The 15,400-nt window shown below is 45.5% G+C and overlaps 1 protein-coding gene across 1 annotated transcript in view; it reads left to right on the forward strand.

The window, feature by feature from the left end:
- Window positions 1-15,400, forward strand: part of FBXO32 (F-box protein 32) — a 32,125-nt gene that overhangs the window by 2,278 nt on the left and 14,447 nt on the right. Inside the window, exons 2-4 of the mRNA XM_081918939.1 lie at window positions 11,269-11,381; window positions 12,742-12,791; window positions 13,872-13,964. Coding sequence (XP_081775065.1) covers window positions 11,269-11,381; window positions 12,742-12,791; window positions 13,872-13,964 — 256 coding nt within the window. The remainder of the gene's footprint in view (window positions 1-11,268; window positions 11,382-12,741; window positions 12,792-13,871; window positions 13,965-15,400) is intronic.

Below are 15,400 nucleotides of genomic sequence, written 5' to 3' on the forward strand. Positions count from 1 at the left end.
AGGGATCTCATGTGACCACTACCAGCAGATGGTGCGACACCAGATTCCAAAACACAGCAGGACAGACTGTTTCTGAACAGGCAAGGAAGCATTCCCTTTGGGAAAATAATTCTGTGCATGTTCAGAGACACTCAGCCATATAGTACCTTTTTAAAATAAGTACCAGTTCTGTCCCACCTTCACCCATTTCCCCACCTCTCATACTCTATCCAACCTTTGTCTTCTCCCCCAGGTTTTGTCCAGGATGCTGCTAAGTATCTCCATGTCCCTGGAGACTGTTTGGTCTGATGCAACACACACACACAGAGTTTGTGCTGCTCTGCCTCCATCCCTACCCAGGTTCCCTCAGTCACAGCGTACAGCTGGGCAAAAGTGCTTGAAAGTCTAATATTCTCAATGTTGTTGCTTTGGTTCAGGGAAGCAAACAATGCTGCAAATTGTTTTCCTCGAAAACCATCTCCTCCTGGAACTTAATGAGAAACTGAAATAATAAATTGGCACACCAAAGAACAGAGGGGTTGGAACAGCAGCAGATAGTATGTCCGTTACTGAGGAAGCAGGTTATCTGCTAAGCATGAATGCTGGATAGGTCAGCTGGTAAAGCATTAGACTCTCAGGGATCTCAGGTTCCTGGGTTCGAGCCCCACATGGGGCAGAAGATTCCTGCAGTGTAGGGGGTTGGACTAAATGACCCTCGTGGTCCCTTCCAACTCTAAAATTCTACGATTTGTATGAAGTTTATTCATGAATTAAAACACCCACCAGCCCCCATAGTGAGGATTCTTTTGATGGAATCATGTGCATGTTTCATTATGCAGTTCATGGTGAGAATTTTGCTTGGCGAACAGATATTTCCCCCCTGCTTCTGCCTAAAATGTGCAGCAAACCCAGATTTTAGATGGATGGTTTCTGTATGAGAGCCAGATTTTTTGTTATTAGGGTTTTGGAGCTTCTTGGATGGGTTCGCTGAGCAAGCAAGAAAATGAAGAGAAAACAGATACAACCCAGTCTGCAGCCTAGTTAGGCCACAATGTTTGGATTTAAACTGACACAAATCCCCTTCCATTTAATGGGGCTGCAATCCTTTGCACGCCAACCTGCCTGTAGATCCCACTGAACACAGTGGAGTTTACTTCTGAGTAAGGTATAGAATTGGACTGCCAAAGCTGATCACTTGGGTAGCTAGGCTTGCTGAATTTATTTTGGAATATCTGCTTTTTGGCAACGGAGTTGCAAAACTAAATGCAAGCACTGAATTTAGTGGGACACTTAAATTAGCATTACGTTATCTGGGAAGGAAGTATCATCACATCTAACTAGGCAATATAGATTGAGACTCCTGCCTGATAATTTTGGAAGGCTTGTTTCCTGTAACTTCTGTTTAAGCTTTCCAGGAAAACATCAGTTTGAGTAATGTATGGGTTAGTTTTGCGAAATCCACGGTGGGTGGTTCTTTAGTTGAAACATAAATTTGTGGCAACGGGAACACTGCGTCCCCATTAGCGGAGTTGTGCTTCAAAACTTTCGCTCAGACGGGTATCTGTTTAATTACAAGAAATCAATACTGACAGTTCAAGTGGCTTCAGAGCATGCGGTAGTTGAGATGTGGAACTTAACAAAATGGGTTGAGTCTATTTTTAAACTCGGAGCTCTCTTGGTTTACTGTGTTTAGTTAACAAAAGCCTTGGCTATGGCAGGGGCATTCTGGTTTATTTTGTTTGGCATCTAACAGAACGTTGACCACTTAAGCAGAGGCCTGTATTCGTTGCATATTAAAGGCTTCTGCCCAAAAAAATGAAATGTTGTTAAACAATGAGCCATCGAGTTCCGGTATCCTGTCTTCAGCAGGGACTGATACTGAAATGCCACAGAGCAGGCTGTTTACATCCCTGTCTGTCCCACGAAACTAGTGGCAACTGTGAACAAGTTACATGATAGATTTGGCTGGGCCAGCTATTGGTTTCAGGATCTTTCAGTTTGCTTGTGCAGCATGCAGGAGATTTCACAACCAAATTAAAAACAATTCTACTGTTAGTAAGCTGTAGCCCCAGCTTTTTTGTCTAGGCTGCTCATTTTGCTAAACGTTTGCATTGCTAAATATTACTACCTCTACTGAGAAAGTGAACCCAGGTTTTTTGTTTCGTTTTGTTTTTAATTCCTGGCTTTTGAAACTGCAAGGGCAAAACTAAATGCATCCACTTTTGGAGTAGACGTGAGTGGCAACAGTATGACATAGCACATGGGAACGGTGCCCTGATCATTTCTTTGTCATTCGCTTGGCATCTCTCACTGCTTAAACATGCCATCTGTCAAAGCATGCCTTGACACACCAGCCTTGGAGCCCTTGTGTGATGCTCCACCAACTCCTTGCGCAAGAGTAGCTCATCCATATGAAATAGACTGGAAGGAAAAGCCTTGCCTTGGGGCTGTGCTGATTTTCACAGTTTGAAAAAGAAAACTGGCTAGATGTGGGCTCTTGCACAACAAGAGAAGTTAGGTGCGCAGCTGCCAAAGTATTAAATCTCTATATCAAGGTTAGAGTACATTGCGGGGGCATTGCTAGGGATGAGGAAGGAATTATGGCTGGCTGTTTGGAGAGACCACTGCTTGCAGGACAGAAGGTTGCCCTTGGTTCTAACCCCCCTGTAGGAAGAGGCAGCAGAACCGTAGCTAGGTGATCTTTCGCCCCTGGCAGAACCATCCAGATTGCACCCCCTAGGGAATATGGCACAGGAAAAAAATAGGGAAAAACAGGGCCCCTGCATAACGTATACTGTAAGGTAAAGAGACCCCTGACCATTAGGTCCAGTCGTGGCCAACTCCGGAGTTGTGATGCTCATCTCGCTTTATTGGCCGAGGGAGCCGGCGTACAGCTTCTGGGTCATGTCGCCAGCATGACTAAGCCGCTTCTGCCGAACCAGAGCAGCGCACGGAAACGCTGTTTGCCTTCCCGCCAGAGAGGTACCTATTTATCTACTTGCACTTTGAAGTGCTTTCAAACTGCTAGGTTGGCAAGAGCAGGGACCGAGCAATGGGAGCTCACCCCATCATGGGGATTCAAACCGCCGACCTTCTGATTGGCAAGTCCTAGTCTCAGTGGTTTAACCCACAGAGCCACCCGCGTCCCAACATACACTGGGAAGACCCTCTATTTAAAACCTTTTTCATATGAGGAAATAATTGATATTTATATTTATAGACATATTGGAAATATTTTCAGCAGATATTGCGCCCCCTCCTTGCCTGTGCCCCTGGAGGGGGTGGTCTTCCTTGCCCACCCGGCCCTGAGAGGCAGGATTTCCTCTTTGGAAATATAGGGGAAGGAACTGCAGCTTGTGTGGTGGGTAGAGCACATACTGCATGCAGAAAACCACAGTTTCAATGCCTGGTAGCTGCAGCTGAAGGAATCGGTTGACATTTATTGGGAAAGAGCTCTCCAGAGTTCCTGCAAACCCAAGTAAGCAACCCTGGGGTAATTGATAGACGCTGCTCAGTCTGCTTCTCGTGATTCACGTTGCTTCCCTGCGCATTGAAATCTCGGTAGAAACCTTCTCAGTAACCTCTGCGGCATAAATTTGCCCCTGGCACCTCAAGATGGGACTGTTAACAAGTTCCAGGTCACATCACATGACATTGGGCAATAAAGCACTGTTGAATCATCTGATCCAGTGACATTTCTATGTCCTAGTAACGCAGCCCAGTAAACAGAGATACAGTTTCTACTGAAGATAAGGAGTGGGTGACGTTTGCTTTGGGGAAAACACAAAGAGATGAGAAGGGGATGGGGGAAGGGTGAGGGTTCCTTGGACAGCGCAGCAGAACTGTAGCTCCTTCAGGTTTCAAATAGCACCTGTTCTCTTCAATTGTTCTCTGTTGCTGCACCATCAAGAGCATGCAGTTTATAAGCCAAGCCGCTGTGGGTTAAACCACAGAGCCTAGGACTTGCTAAGCAGAAGGTCGGCGGTTCGAATCCCCACAACGGGGGGAGCTCCCGTTGCTCAGTCCCTGCTCCTGCCAACCTAGCAGTTTGAAAGCACGTCAAAGTGCAAGCAGATAAATAAGTACCGCTCTGGCGGGAAGGTAAACAGCATTTCTGTGTGCTTTGTCATGCTGGCCACATGACCCGGAAGCTGTACGCCGGCTCCCTCGGCCAATAAAGCAAGATGAGCGCCGCAACCCCAGAGTCGGTCACGACTGGACCTAATGGTCAGGGGTCCCTTTACCTTTACCTTTAAACAGTATATTACTGGACACTTCCAGAAATACCTCTGCTTTCTGGGCATTTTCTGAGGAGCTGTCTGAAAACAGTGCCTTTCTGGATTAGCCAGAATCTACTCCTCACACCTGTGGTGTTAGGAATTTCCCTGTGCATACGTATAGACCTGGTCAGTTCCCCACACCTGTAGTGTTAGGTATTTTCTGTTCTGTATTTGATCAGATAATTTGATTCCTCCTGTGATTGCCTAAACGAAGGGCTGGAAATAACCCTAAACACTTTATACAGTGGTACCTTGGTTTATGAACTTAATCCGTTCCGGAAGTCCGTTCTTAAACCAAGGCTTTCTTTCCCATAGCAGCAGGGGACTCAATTTACAAATGGAACATACTCAACAGGAAGTGAAACATGTTCTGCTTCCAAGGCAAATTTCACGAACCAAAACACCTACTTCCGGATTTGCAGCATTCTTAATCCAAGTTAATTCATAAACTAAGCTGTTCTTAAACCAAGGTACCACTGTACTGTGATTTGCAGATCAGGCTCTTTCTAGTAAGGAAGCCATCTTAAGTCTGTTACTACAAGAATAAGAGATTTGAAAGACCAGTGGGTTTATTGGGACATAAACGTTTGTGGAATTGGAGCCCATGTAAATATATTGGACTCTGGCTCCTAAGAACAGAGGTGCACATCTAGTTGTATCCAAGGGTCAGGGATCACTGCTATAAATCCACAATTCCGCCTTCCAGCAGAACAGTTGAGCTACAACCAAATTATATAAAGTCGTACCTTGGAAGTCGAACGGAATCCGTTCCGGAATTCCGCTCCACTTCCAAAATGTCTGGAAACCAAAGTGTGCCTTCTGATTGGCTGCAGCCAATCGGAAGCCCCATCAGACGTTCAGCTTCCAAAAATAGTTCACAAACCAGAACAGTCACTTCCGGGTTTGCAGCGCTCGGGAGCCAAAACGTTTGAGCCAAAACGTTTTTCCTGACCGCTAGAAATCCAGCTCAGCCCTCCTTCCCAACCAGGAATGTCTTCTGAGATTTGTTTTTATTCCTTTTTTCTTCTTCAGCCTTAAGGACTAGAAGAAACTGGGCAGGGTGGGGGTGAGGAGCTGGATTTTACACAGAGTATACCTGCTTCTGAATTTACACCTTACAGTTACGGAGCTTCAAGGCACCCTGCTGACCACATTGTGTTCCACAGTGTCATTTTAATATGCGCATGGCTGCATCAACACAAGTTTGAATCCCATGCTTCAGTGGAAGCCAGTACTAAAAGTGCTGATCCCATGCAGTTCAGAGCTTCACTAGCTTAATGCAGAAGTGGACAACCTGTGGCCTTCTTGATATTGTTGAACCCCAACTCCGGTCAGCCCCAGCCAGAATGGCCAGTACTCCGGAATGGTGGGAGTTGAAGTCCACAAAATCTGCACAGCCACAGGTTGCGCACCTCTGCCTTAAAGAGCGTGGCCGAATATCTAGTTGCGCCATAGATTTGTATAACGGCATTATGAAATTGGTAGCTTTATTTACAGTTCCCTTCCTATTAATCCCTAGCAGAGCATTCGCCTTTTTCACAGCTGCTACACACTGGGTCAATATATTCACTACTACAACCCCAAGGTCTTGTTCCTGGTGAGTCGCTGGACACTTCAGACCCCATGAGCGCATATGTGAAATTAAGATTATTCAGTTGTTGCCCAAACAAGCAAGATCTTCAGTATGAGGTGACTGATCTCTGCCATGCTGTACGTTAGTAAAGGACCAAGTCGTTTTCTTTGGGTATTTGTTTGTATTACTTTGAGGCAGTCAAGAATGAAATTTAATATAAAACTCCAGCTCTGGCCAGGAGATTCTGCAATAGAGACAGCTGTCTAAAGATGACGCTGAACAGGATCTTGTTACAAATACAAGAAGGAATGTGATATCTTTCTGCAGCAGAGCATTATTTTGTTGTACTGCCCGCCCACCCCCCTCTCCGTTTAGACAAGTTTTTAAAATAGTTTACGACCCGAGCATTAAGCATGGGGTAATGAAACAGGTCGCTATGTAAATAAGTACAACTTGTGCATGAAGCTGTAAAATTGTAGATAGAACTGCAATGTGGTTACCCTGACACAATTATTCTGTGTGTGTGTGTGTGTGTACATGGGCACACATTTTGCAGGTGGTTAACTGAAATCCTTGGGAGCAACACTTCAGTCAAGGCTGTGTTGAAACCTTCAGTTCTGTCACTTTATTGGCTGAACCCAACTTCCATTTCAGAGCAATTCTTCACTGCCTTTGTAGTATAAAGTAATAAAGTGTAATGGAAAAGCAATGCAAACTATGGATGATGGGAGTTGTAGTCCCAAAACATCTGGAGGGCTGAGTTTGCCTATGCCTACCCCCTTGTAATGTTAATCTACGGCAGGCATAGTCAAACTCGGCCCTCCAGATGTTTTGGGACTACAACTCCCATCATCCCTAGCTAACAGGACCAGTGGTCAGGGATGATGGGAGTTGTAGTCCCCAAACATCTGGAGGGCTGAGTTTGCCTATGCCTGATCCGAAGGGTGTGGTGGTCTAAGAAAAGGACATTAGATTGAGATCTACTGATCAATAATTCCCCCCCCCCAACAGATGATCAACCACAGATTGGGAAAGATTTCTGACTCCCAATTGTTCAACGTTTAGCAGCAACAAACAAAATCTTCCTGCCCCACAACCGTCTGGGAAACAATTGCTGGAAATCCTTATCTGTAGTCTCCCAGATGTAGATTTGTACTGTGAACCTCCATTTTGCATTTGGCTCACCTGTCTACAACCTTGCTTTTGCTCCTTACTCGCGTTGGCCCGCAGGGTGTGAGCTTGGCAGGATGTTGTAAGACAACCATGCTAGGCTAGATTCAGAGAGGCAATTCAATCCCACAACAGACTTGTGAATGGTGAGGACCATTCTTAAATTGCCTTGTGGCCAAGTGAGACAGACCTCTCTAGAAAAATGGTTTGGAAACTGCAGCCTTAAAGCCGTTCTACAGGTGCAGTTCAGCTTGTAGTACAGAGATCTCTGTCAGAATCACTTTAGGCTGAAAATGGAAATAGTATGTTTTTAGTGTTTCCCATAGGGAATAAACTCCCTGCGATTAGAAAAAAGTAGCACAGAGGGTAGAAGACTACACCAGAACATTTCTTCCTCGCATCCAAGTTCCGTTTGGGCATTGATCATTTATTATCTTCATATCCTTTGCAGTGTATAGAACTTTTCACATTCCCACATTGCTCTCCTTAGCCATCCTTGTCCTGCTGAAGCTCCTCTCCCGACACAGTATTATTTGCAGGCCTTGTAAAATATGTCTGACAATAGACAGATGCCTGTAACCTGAGTGTGTCCCTGCCTGAGGACATCTCATGACACAAGCAGGAAGCGATGACATCAGGTGAGCAGGAGAAGGCTAAAGAAAGGGCACTGATGTTGCACCCAGGTCACGAGGTTTGTTATGCAACTGCCACTTAATTATGGGTGTAATTGCCTCCACGTTCCATTTTTCATCAAGACAGCCTATAAAAGTGTCACTGAGCTAGTCCTGAAAGTGATCGTTCCTGGTACATTTCCTGAACGTCCAAGGGTGTGTACAGGAAAGGAAGTTTGCTCTACGGTTCATCTTGTTTATATAAAAGAGCATTTAAATAAAATTCTTTCAGATGTGTAGGACAAGGTTGGTGCCAACATCTAGCAGACTGAAACAGATTTGGAGCAGACTTAATTTCCTATAGAAATCTGTTTGGTCCCTTAGGGTCCAATGTACCAACTTAAAAACTGTGTACATGTTGCTTCTGCTTCAGGTTATGTGTTTTTGTGTTGTGTCCCGTGGCAACCCAGAAGCACCAGAATGGGTTATTTCTGGGTTTCGCTGCTCATGCATGCGAGAACCGATAAATCGTGTTGCATGTGTGCGCAGATGCGCAGATCCCGTCCGTAACATGAGGTTCTACTGTATATCGCAGTAGCTGCCCAGAAGCCATTTCTCTTCTTCCCATTCTACCCCAATAACGTTTACTTACCAACTAAGCGTCAGGAGCTCGTCCTACACTCGAGTAGGACCCTGGCAGAGCCACATGCCTGACTGGGTTGTTCTCTCCCTCCTGGTCATTCATTCGGGAGCTTCACAAGCTTTCTTCTGCCTGAACATCACAGCAACCGATGCCAACAGACATTGGCACAGTCAGGGATCCGCAGTTCGCGTAACAGAACTCAGCAACTCAGCATTTTGGCTAATCTACATTATTTACATATAAACCCACACGGAGCACTGCAACATGGCTCCCTCTCTCTCTCAGACAGCAAAGAGCGAGAACAAAGGACAATAGTCCCACTTCATGGAACACAGTAACACAAACATCCTGTCTCCGTCACTTCCCACTCTGTGGAGTCAAAACATACACCATCATGTGATAGACAACAATCCCATGACTGCAATCACGGAGCAGGAATTCTAACACTAAGTTTCTGAGACAATATATAGGAGCATCTTTGGGTGTCTTCCTGGATTGGTGAGACTTGCCTAATGGCAGTACAAAATTGAGCCTTCTGCCTTGTGGCCCAGTCTTGTGGAAAGCTCTTCCAACAGATTCAGCTAGTATCTTCAGTACTTTACCCAGTACTTTACCCAGACCCTCTTTTTTCCCCTCTTTTTTTTGACCCTCAGTGCGTATATATTAGGACCCACCTTATTTCTATGATTGCAAGTCATTTTAAACTGCTTTTAGTACTGTATTTTAAAGCATAGGGTGAGGGATGGATAAATATCAGCAGCAGCAACAACAATTTCTAAACATTTGGTGGGAAGCTTCCTTGAATTGGAGGGTGATCTTCTGAAGTGGGGAGCCTCTTGCACTCAGTGGAGGCCCCATTGGAGTGAACCCTGGAAAGACCTAGTCCTAAATCACACAGAGAGACTGAACCTTTTGTGGGGGAGGTAGCGGAGAGCAGCGCAGTGTGTCCTTCTTGCCCTTCTCCCTATTTGCATGTTGCTTTTACACAGGAGTAGAACTCCTTAAGAGGTTAGTGACCTAAGTTATGGTTAACTCAGCCTACTGATTTCAGAAGGACAGAAGTTCAGTTAACTTGGGCAGGGTCCAATCCATTATCTCAGAATAATGGCTCAGGACCGCAATACCTCAAGGACCGCCTCTTTCCATATAAACCTCCCTGGACCCTGAGATCCTCTTCTGAGGCCCTCCTTCGTGTGCCTCCTCCTCAAGAGGTGCGAAGGGTGACAACATGAAAGCGGGCCTTCTGTGCAGTGGCTCCCCGCCTGTGGAATGCTCTCCCTAGGGAAGTTCGCCTGGCGCCTTCATTACACACCTTTAGGTGCCCTGCAAAAACATTCCTTTTTAACCAGGCCTTTGGTTGATCTGTTTGGCATCGTATACCCTTTTCAAATGTGGCTCTTTTCTGGGAGTGGGGTTTTAGTGGGTTGTTGTTGTTATTCTGATTATATATGTTGTGATCTTTTCTGTGAACCGCCCTGAGACCTCCGGGTATAGGGCAGTATATCAACTCAATAATTAATAATAATAATAATAATATCAAACTGGCAGAAGGAAGCATAGGGGAAGGTAGCCTCTCTGGGTGCTCTAGGTGGGGAATTCCCAGAGAGTAGTTGACGTCGGTCATTACAAGTCTGCTGCTGCTCGCTGCCTTTGATGATCTCACCCACATAAGTGACTGGACCACAAACCAGAGCCTCACATGATATTCTTAAGGTGTGGGAGAAGGAGGAGATGTTTCCTCAAGTATTCAAAACCCAAATTTTAGGGAAGGGATCTGTTCTTCCTGGTGTTGCTGCACTGCAACTCCCACCAGCAATATAGGAGCAGCGGTCCAGAAATTTCTGGACGGCTGCATGGAGAGATGGTCAAATTTGTCCATTTTGGTTTCTCTGGGTTTCCTTTTTCCCAGTCTTAAATTCAGTTCTTCACATTCCACATCAACTTGCATTTTTTTTTAAAAAAATAAACCTGTTTGAAAATTCTACATTTTAGAGTGACTCTCTCTTTCACATAGGCAGGTTTGTGTGCAATTTTGCCTACTAGACACATTTTGGCAAAAGCCATTTCCCCGAACGTAATACATTTTTGTATGTTAAATTTCACTTATGTGTGCATTTTGACGCACACTTTCCCCCCAGCATATACATTTTTGCACACGTTTTGTTGTTGTTTAGTCGTGTCCGACTCTTCCCCATGGACCAGAGCACGACAGGCACTCCTGTCTTCCACAGCCTCCTGCAGTTTGGTCAAACTCATGCTGGTAGCTTCGAGAATACTGTCCAACCATGTCATCCTCTGTCGTCTCCTTCTCCTTGTGCCCTCCATCTTTCCCAACATCAGAGTCTTTTCCAGGGAGTATTCTCTTCTCATGAGGTGGCCAAAGTATTGGAGCCTGAGCTTCAGGATCTGTCCTTCCAGTGAGCACTCAGGGCTGATTTCCTTCAGAATGGAGAGGTTTGATCTTCTTGCTGTCCATGGGAGTCTCAAGAGTCTCCTCCAGCTCCATAATTGAAAAGCATCAATTCTTCGGCGATCAGCCTTCTTTATGGTCCAGCTCTCACTTTCATACATCAGTACTGGGAAAACCATAGCTTGAACTATACGGACCTTTGTTGGCAAGGTGATGTCTCTGCTTTTTAAGATGCTGTCTAGGTTTGTCATTGCTTTATACACGCTGCAAATTTCAGAGAACTGTGAATCTTAGAAACTGGTTCTGCAGTGCTTCTCGTATTGTTTCAGAAAATGTGAATTAGGTAGAGCCAGCTTTCAATGTGAACTGGATCGAATTTCTCTTCCATCCCTAGCGCAGGTTCCCCAACCCTGCTTTTAGAAACTAGATCTCTTTGAACCGGACCCAAAAGTTAATAGGCTGCTGAGGCAATCTTGTATCATATATTGACTTAACTGTTGGTGTTTGTACTCCAGACTCCTCTTAATGGAGCTGGGGAAGAGATTAGTCAGATTGCAGAAGAGATTAAACCTTTCCCCTTCCTTTTCTGGTCTCATCCCCAGTTACTGCCGAAAAGAGGACTACAATAAGGAGAATATTTTGAATAGCATGAACTGTGATGTTGCTGTGAAGAAGAGAAAGAAGGACCAGCTGAACAACAAGACCAAGATTCAGTGTAAGGCTGGGGAGATTGTTTTATTTTAATAACAATAAACAGCTGTGTTTGGAGAGGGGGTGGAAGAAAACCCAAATTTCTCGCTCAGTGAATTGACCTCTGACCCTCAATAGGCTTTGCACTTTTGCTTTGACCCTTAGCCAGAGAACTTGGATCCGTTGCAATGTAGAATCTTATGCCTGGGATCTTTCCTCTGTGTTTATCACTTGTATTTGGTGGGGGGGAGAGCAATCTGTTTCCAACGTCTTCTCCCCCCAGCCCACTTGGCAGGTACATAACCCCACAGCTTGAACCTGTCCCCCTTCCCCACTGTTCTTTAAACATGCACCCCCCAACCACAAGATGGTGTCTAAAACCAGATGGGGGAAGAGGGAATAAAACCATTCACTTGAACACTTTCAAAGTGGGGGACCCCCTTTCTAATCAGACTGCCCAGAGCAGCCTTTCTCAACCTGTGGGTCCCCAGATGTTGTTGAACTACAACTCCCATCACCCCTAGCTAGCAAGGCCAGAGCTCAGGGATGATGGGAGTTGTAGTCCAACAACATCTGGGGACCCGCAGGTAGAGAACCGCTGGCCTGGAGTCTTATTTAATGGCTCTTATCCAGTTGCAGTGCTGTGCAAGGATCCCCACTTGTGCAATGGGACTTTCCCCCCACTCTCCTTGTCCCCAAATCTCCCAGGAGTTGGGGGAATTCCGGAAAATACATTGGGGATGTATTTGAGGAGAAGAGAGGAGATGGCCCCTTGTGGAAGCGGGAATCCTTGTGCTGGCGGTATGATTATTTAGTGCTGTGTTGGATATGTGCCAGTGTTTCTGCAATTCCTGAGAGAGCTAAATATCTTCCAGCTTTGAGCTTGGCTTAGGGAGGGTTGACTCACCATAGAGGTCAAAGCTTTTGCGCCTACAGCCCAGAGTGGGTTCCCAACACACCATGCCGAAAGAAAAAGTGCTTCCAAAGACTCATGGTCTGCTCTTGAGGAATCCCAAAGCCCTGCCACCTCTTCTGTTCATTATTATTATTATTTTGTTCTTGTTAAAATGTAAGCACCGATGGGAATTCTGCAGCTAAGGTGTTGCCACAGGGAATGCCCTCTTCTAGGCCACTCCTCCTCTCCAAATTTTGGGGGCAGGGGAACTATCAAGAAGGCCCTCTCTGCCAATCTAAACACCCCAGAGGGTCGGTGTGGAAGGATGTGATGGTCTTTCAGATATGCTTCCGATTTGATCCATTTATTAAACTCATTCGTCCATGAGACCTGGTGATCGATGGCAACCAATGACAGACTGAAGCAAATTGAGGCGAGGGTCATAATTTGCATGGCTTTAAATCAAGAAAATGTGGTTTCATTTCAACAGATTTTCACCAAGAAAAGTGGATTTATGTGCACAAAGGAAGCACGAAAGAGGTGAGTATCCCTTATTACGTGAAACATAGTAGCCTTGCTCAAAATTGTTATTTAAAACTGCCTGAAATAGCCCATTTGCCATAACCAAAATGGCTTAGGGCTGAGTCAACAATCATTCTTGGCATGTTCTGGGTCATTTCTCAACCAACCTAAGTATGAGTAAAGGTAGAAGCGAATGTGGCCTGTTGCATCGTATTTTGACTTTTGACTTGGCATATCTAGAGAGCTGCCCAGTGCAGGGAGATTGCAACTTTACCAGTTCAGCCCAGAAACGCACTATACTCTTGGTGCCTCTGGATTGCCTTTTTATATCCTATTTGCTAAAACTATAGATAATCTGTTTAAGGGTTCATCTGCACTCCTGCTTGACCCGTGCAAGGGGTTTCCTCCTTGTCCTGCTCCTTTCCCAGCGAAAACCAGCTATTGAGCTCTATATTGGAGCAATCGTCAGTCCAGAGAAACCCCAAATTGCTGTTTGCTCCAATTGAGCACTAAAGAGTGGTTTTCCCCAGGAAGGGAGCAGAGGAACAAGAGGAAGTGTGGATATGCCTTAAGTTAATGGACACTAGAGGCTGATGCGATGGCACCGTAGCTCAGTTGAAGAGCCGTGTGATCTGCTTGCAGAAGGCCATGGGATCAAATCCTGCAGTCTCCAATTACATGAATATGTAGAAGGTTATGCAAAAGATCATTCAGTATCTGAGATCCTGGAGGGCCATTTCCAGTCGGAATGAAAGATACTGGGCTAAGAGGACAAATAATGTCATGCGCTATAAGGTAGCTTCTATTTCTGGTTTGACTCAGAGAGAAGATAAGTTTATATCCAATTCTCCAGATCTGGAGCTTGAAAGAATATCTCTGCCCTAGGAATTCTCGGACCATATTAAGGTGTTGGGAGGTGGGCGCAAGCGCTTGGTCAATCTTGGGTGAGGCCAAGCAAGGAATCCAATTCCTTTGGAATCCAAACTCGGCCTGTAGTGTTAGTTTTAAAAGCTTGCCACTACTGCCTCTGTTCTAGATCCTGAGTACAAATGAATCACTTGTGGTATTCCTCTCTTTCCCCACCCTCCCTCCTCTCAGCGACATGGCTATTGCACTCTTGGAGAAGCGTTCAATAGGTTGGATTTCTCAAGTGCCATCTTGGACTCGAGGAGATTCAACTACGTTGTCCGGGTGAGTGATCACCAACGGCTTGCACCGCTGAATTGTTAAATCTAACTGCGGCTTTCAGGTAATCCAGGGGCGAGACAGAAAAAAACCTGTGTCTGCATAGCATAGCCTTTTAAATTGTGTTTTTCTTTTTAAGAGTAGTCTCTTTGATTTTTGTGGACACCATCCTCGATTTAAGATCACCAGTGTGCACTTCAGACAAACTTCACATGTGTTGAGTCTTAACTGAATTGCCACAGGCTACAATTAAAAAAGGGACGCGGGTAGCACTGTGGGTTAAACCACAGAGCCTAGGACTTGCCAATCAAAAGGTTGGCGGTTTGAATTCCCGCGACGGCGTGAGCTCCCTTTGCTCGGTCCCTGCTCCTGCCGACCTAGCAGTTCGAAAGCACATCAAAGTGCAAGTAGATAAATAGGTACCGCTCCAGTGGAAAGGTAAACAGCGTTTCCATGCGCTGCTCTGGTTCGCCAGAAGCGGCTTAGTCATGCTGGCCACATGACCCGGAAGCTGTACGTCGGCTCCCTCGGCCAATAAAGCTAGATGAGCGCCGCAACCCCAGAGTCGTCCGTGACTGGACCTAATGGTCAGGGGTCCCTTTACCTTTACCTTTAGTATGTACCTAGTAGCTGAGGGTCAAACTCCATGCATCTCATGAAGTGGGTTCTAGTTAACAAAAGCCTTTGCCCGTAAGAAACTGTTAGTCCTTAAGGTCCACAAGACTCTCTCTTGCCTTTTGCTGCAACAAACGTAACATGGCTACCCCCTGGAATTTTTAAAAAATATTCCTTTCTTTTTGTGTGTTGCGTGAACACAACAAAGTTGCTTACAGTGGAGAACTGCACAATATATACCAAGCAGGCAATTTGCTCCCCCCCTTGTCTGACTAAGAACTTGCCATGATACGTCTTGGTGTCACTCTGACTCCTAACTCTTCAGTTCAACTACTGCCCTTTTTCACTGACATGTGATCTTTTTAAAAATTGAGTTGGCAGAACAACAGGAAGGGCATGGCGTTTTAGGAAACAGCTTGCCCGCCACCTGCTTTTCAGATCAGAATTGAGCAGAGAAGATTGGCTTTGGTGTAATAAGGGAATACACCAGCCTTTCCCAATCTAGTGCCCTCTGGATGTGTTAGACTGCAACTCCTATCAGCCAGCAAAGCAATAATCCTGCCTTACATCTCTGTCTCTGCTATTATTATTATTATTTTATTTATACCCCGTCCATCGGGCTGAGTTTCCTCAGCCACTCTGGGCGGCTTCCAACTGAATATTAAAAACAATACAGCGTCAGACATTAAAAACTCCTAAACAGGGCTGCCTTCAGTTGTCTTTTAAAAGTAAAATAGTTGTTTATCTCCTTGACATCTATCTGGTGGGGGAGCGTTCCACAGGGCAGGTGCCACTACCGAGAAGGCCCTCTGCCTGCTTCCCTGTAA

Source organism: Podarcis melisellensis (assembly GCF_964234715.1).
Source record: "Podarcis melisellensis genome assembly, chromosome: 7".
Lineage (NCBI taxonomy): Eukaryota > Metazoa > Chordata > Lepidosauria > Squamata > Lacertidae > Podarcis > Podarcis melisellensis.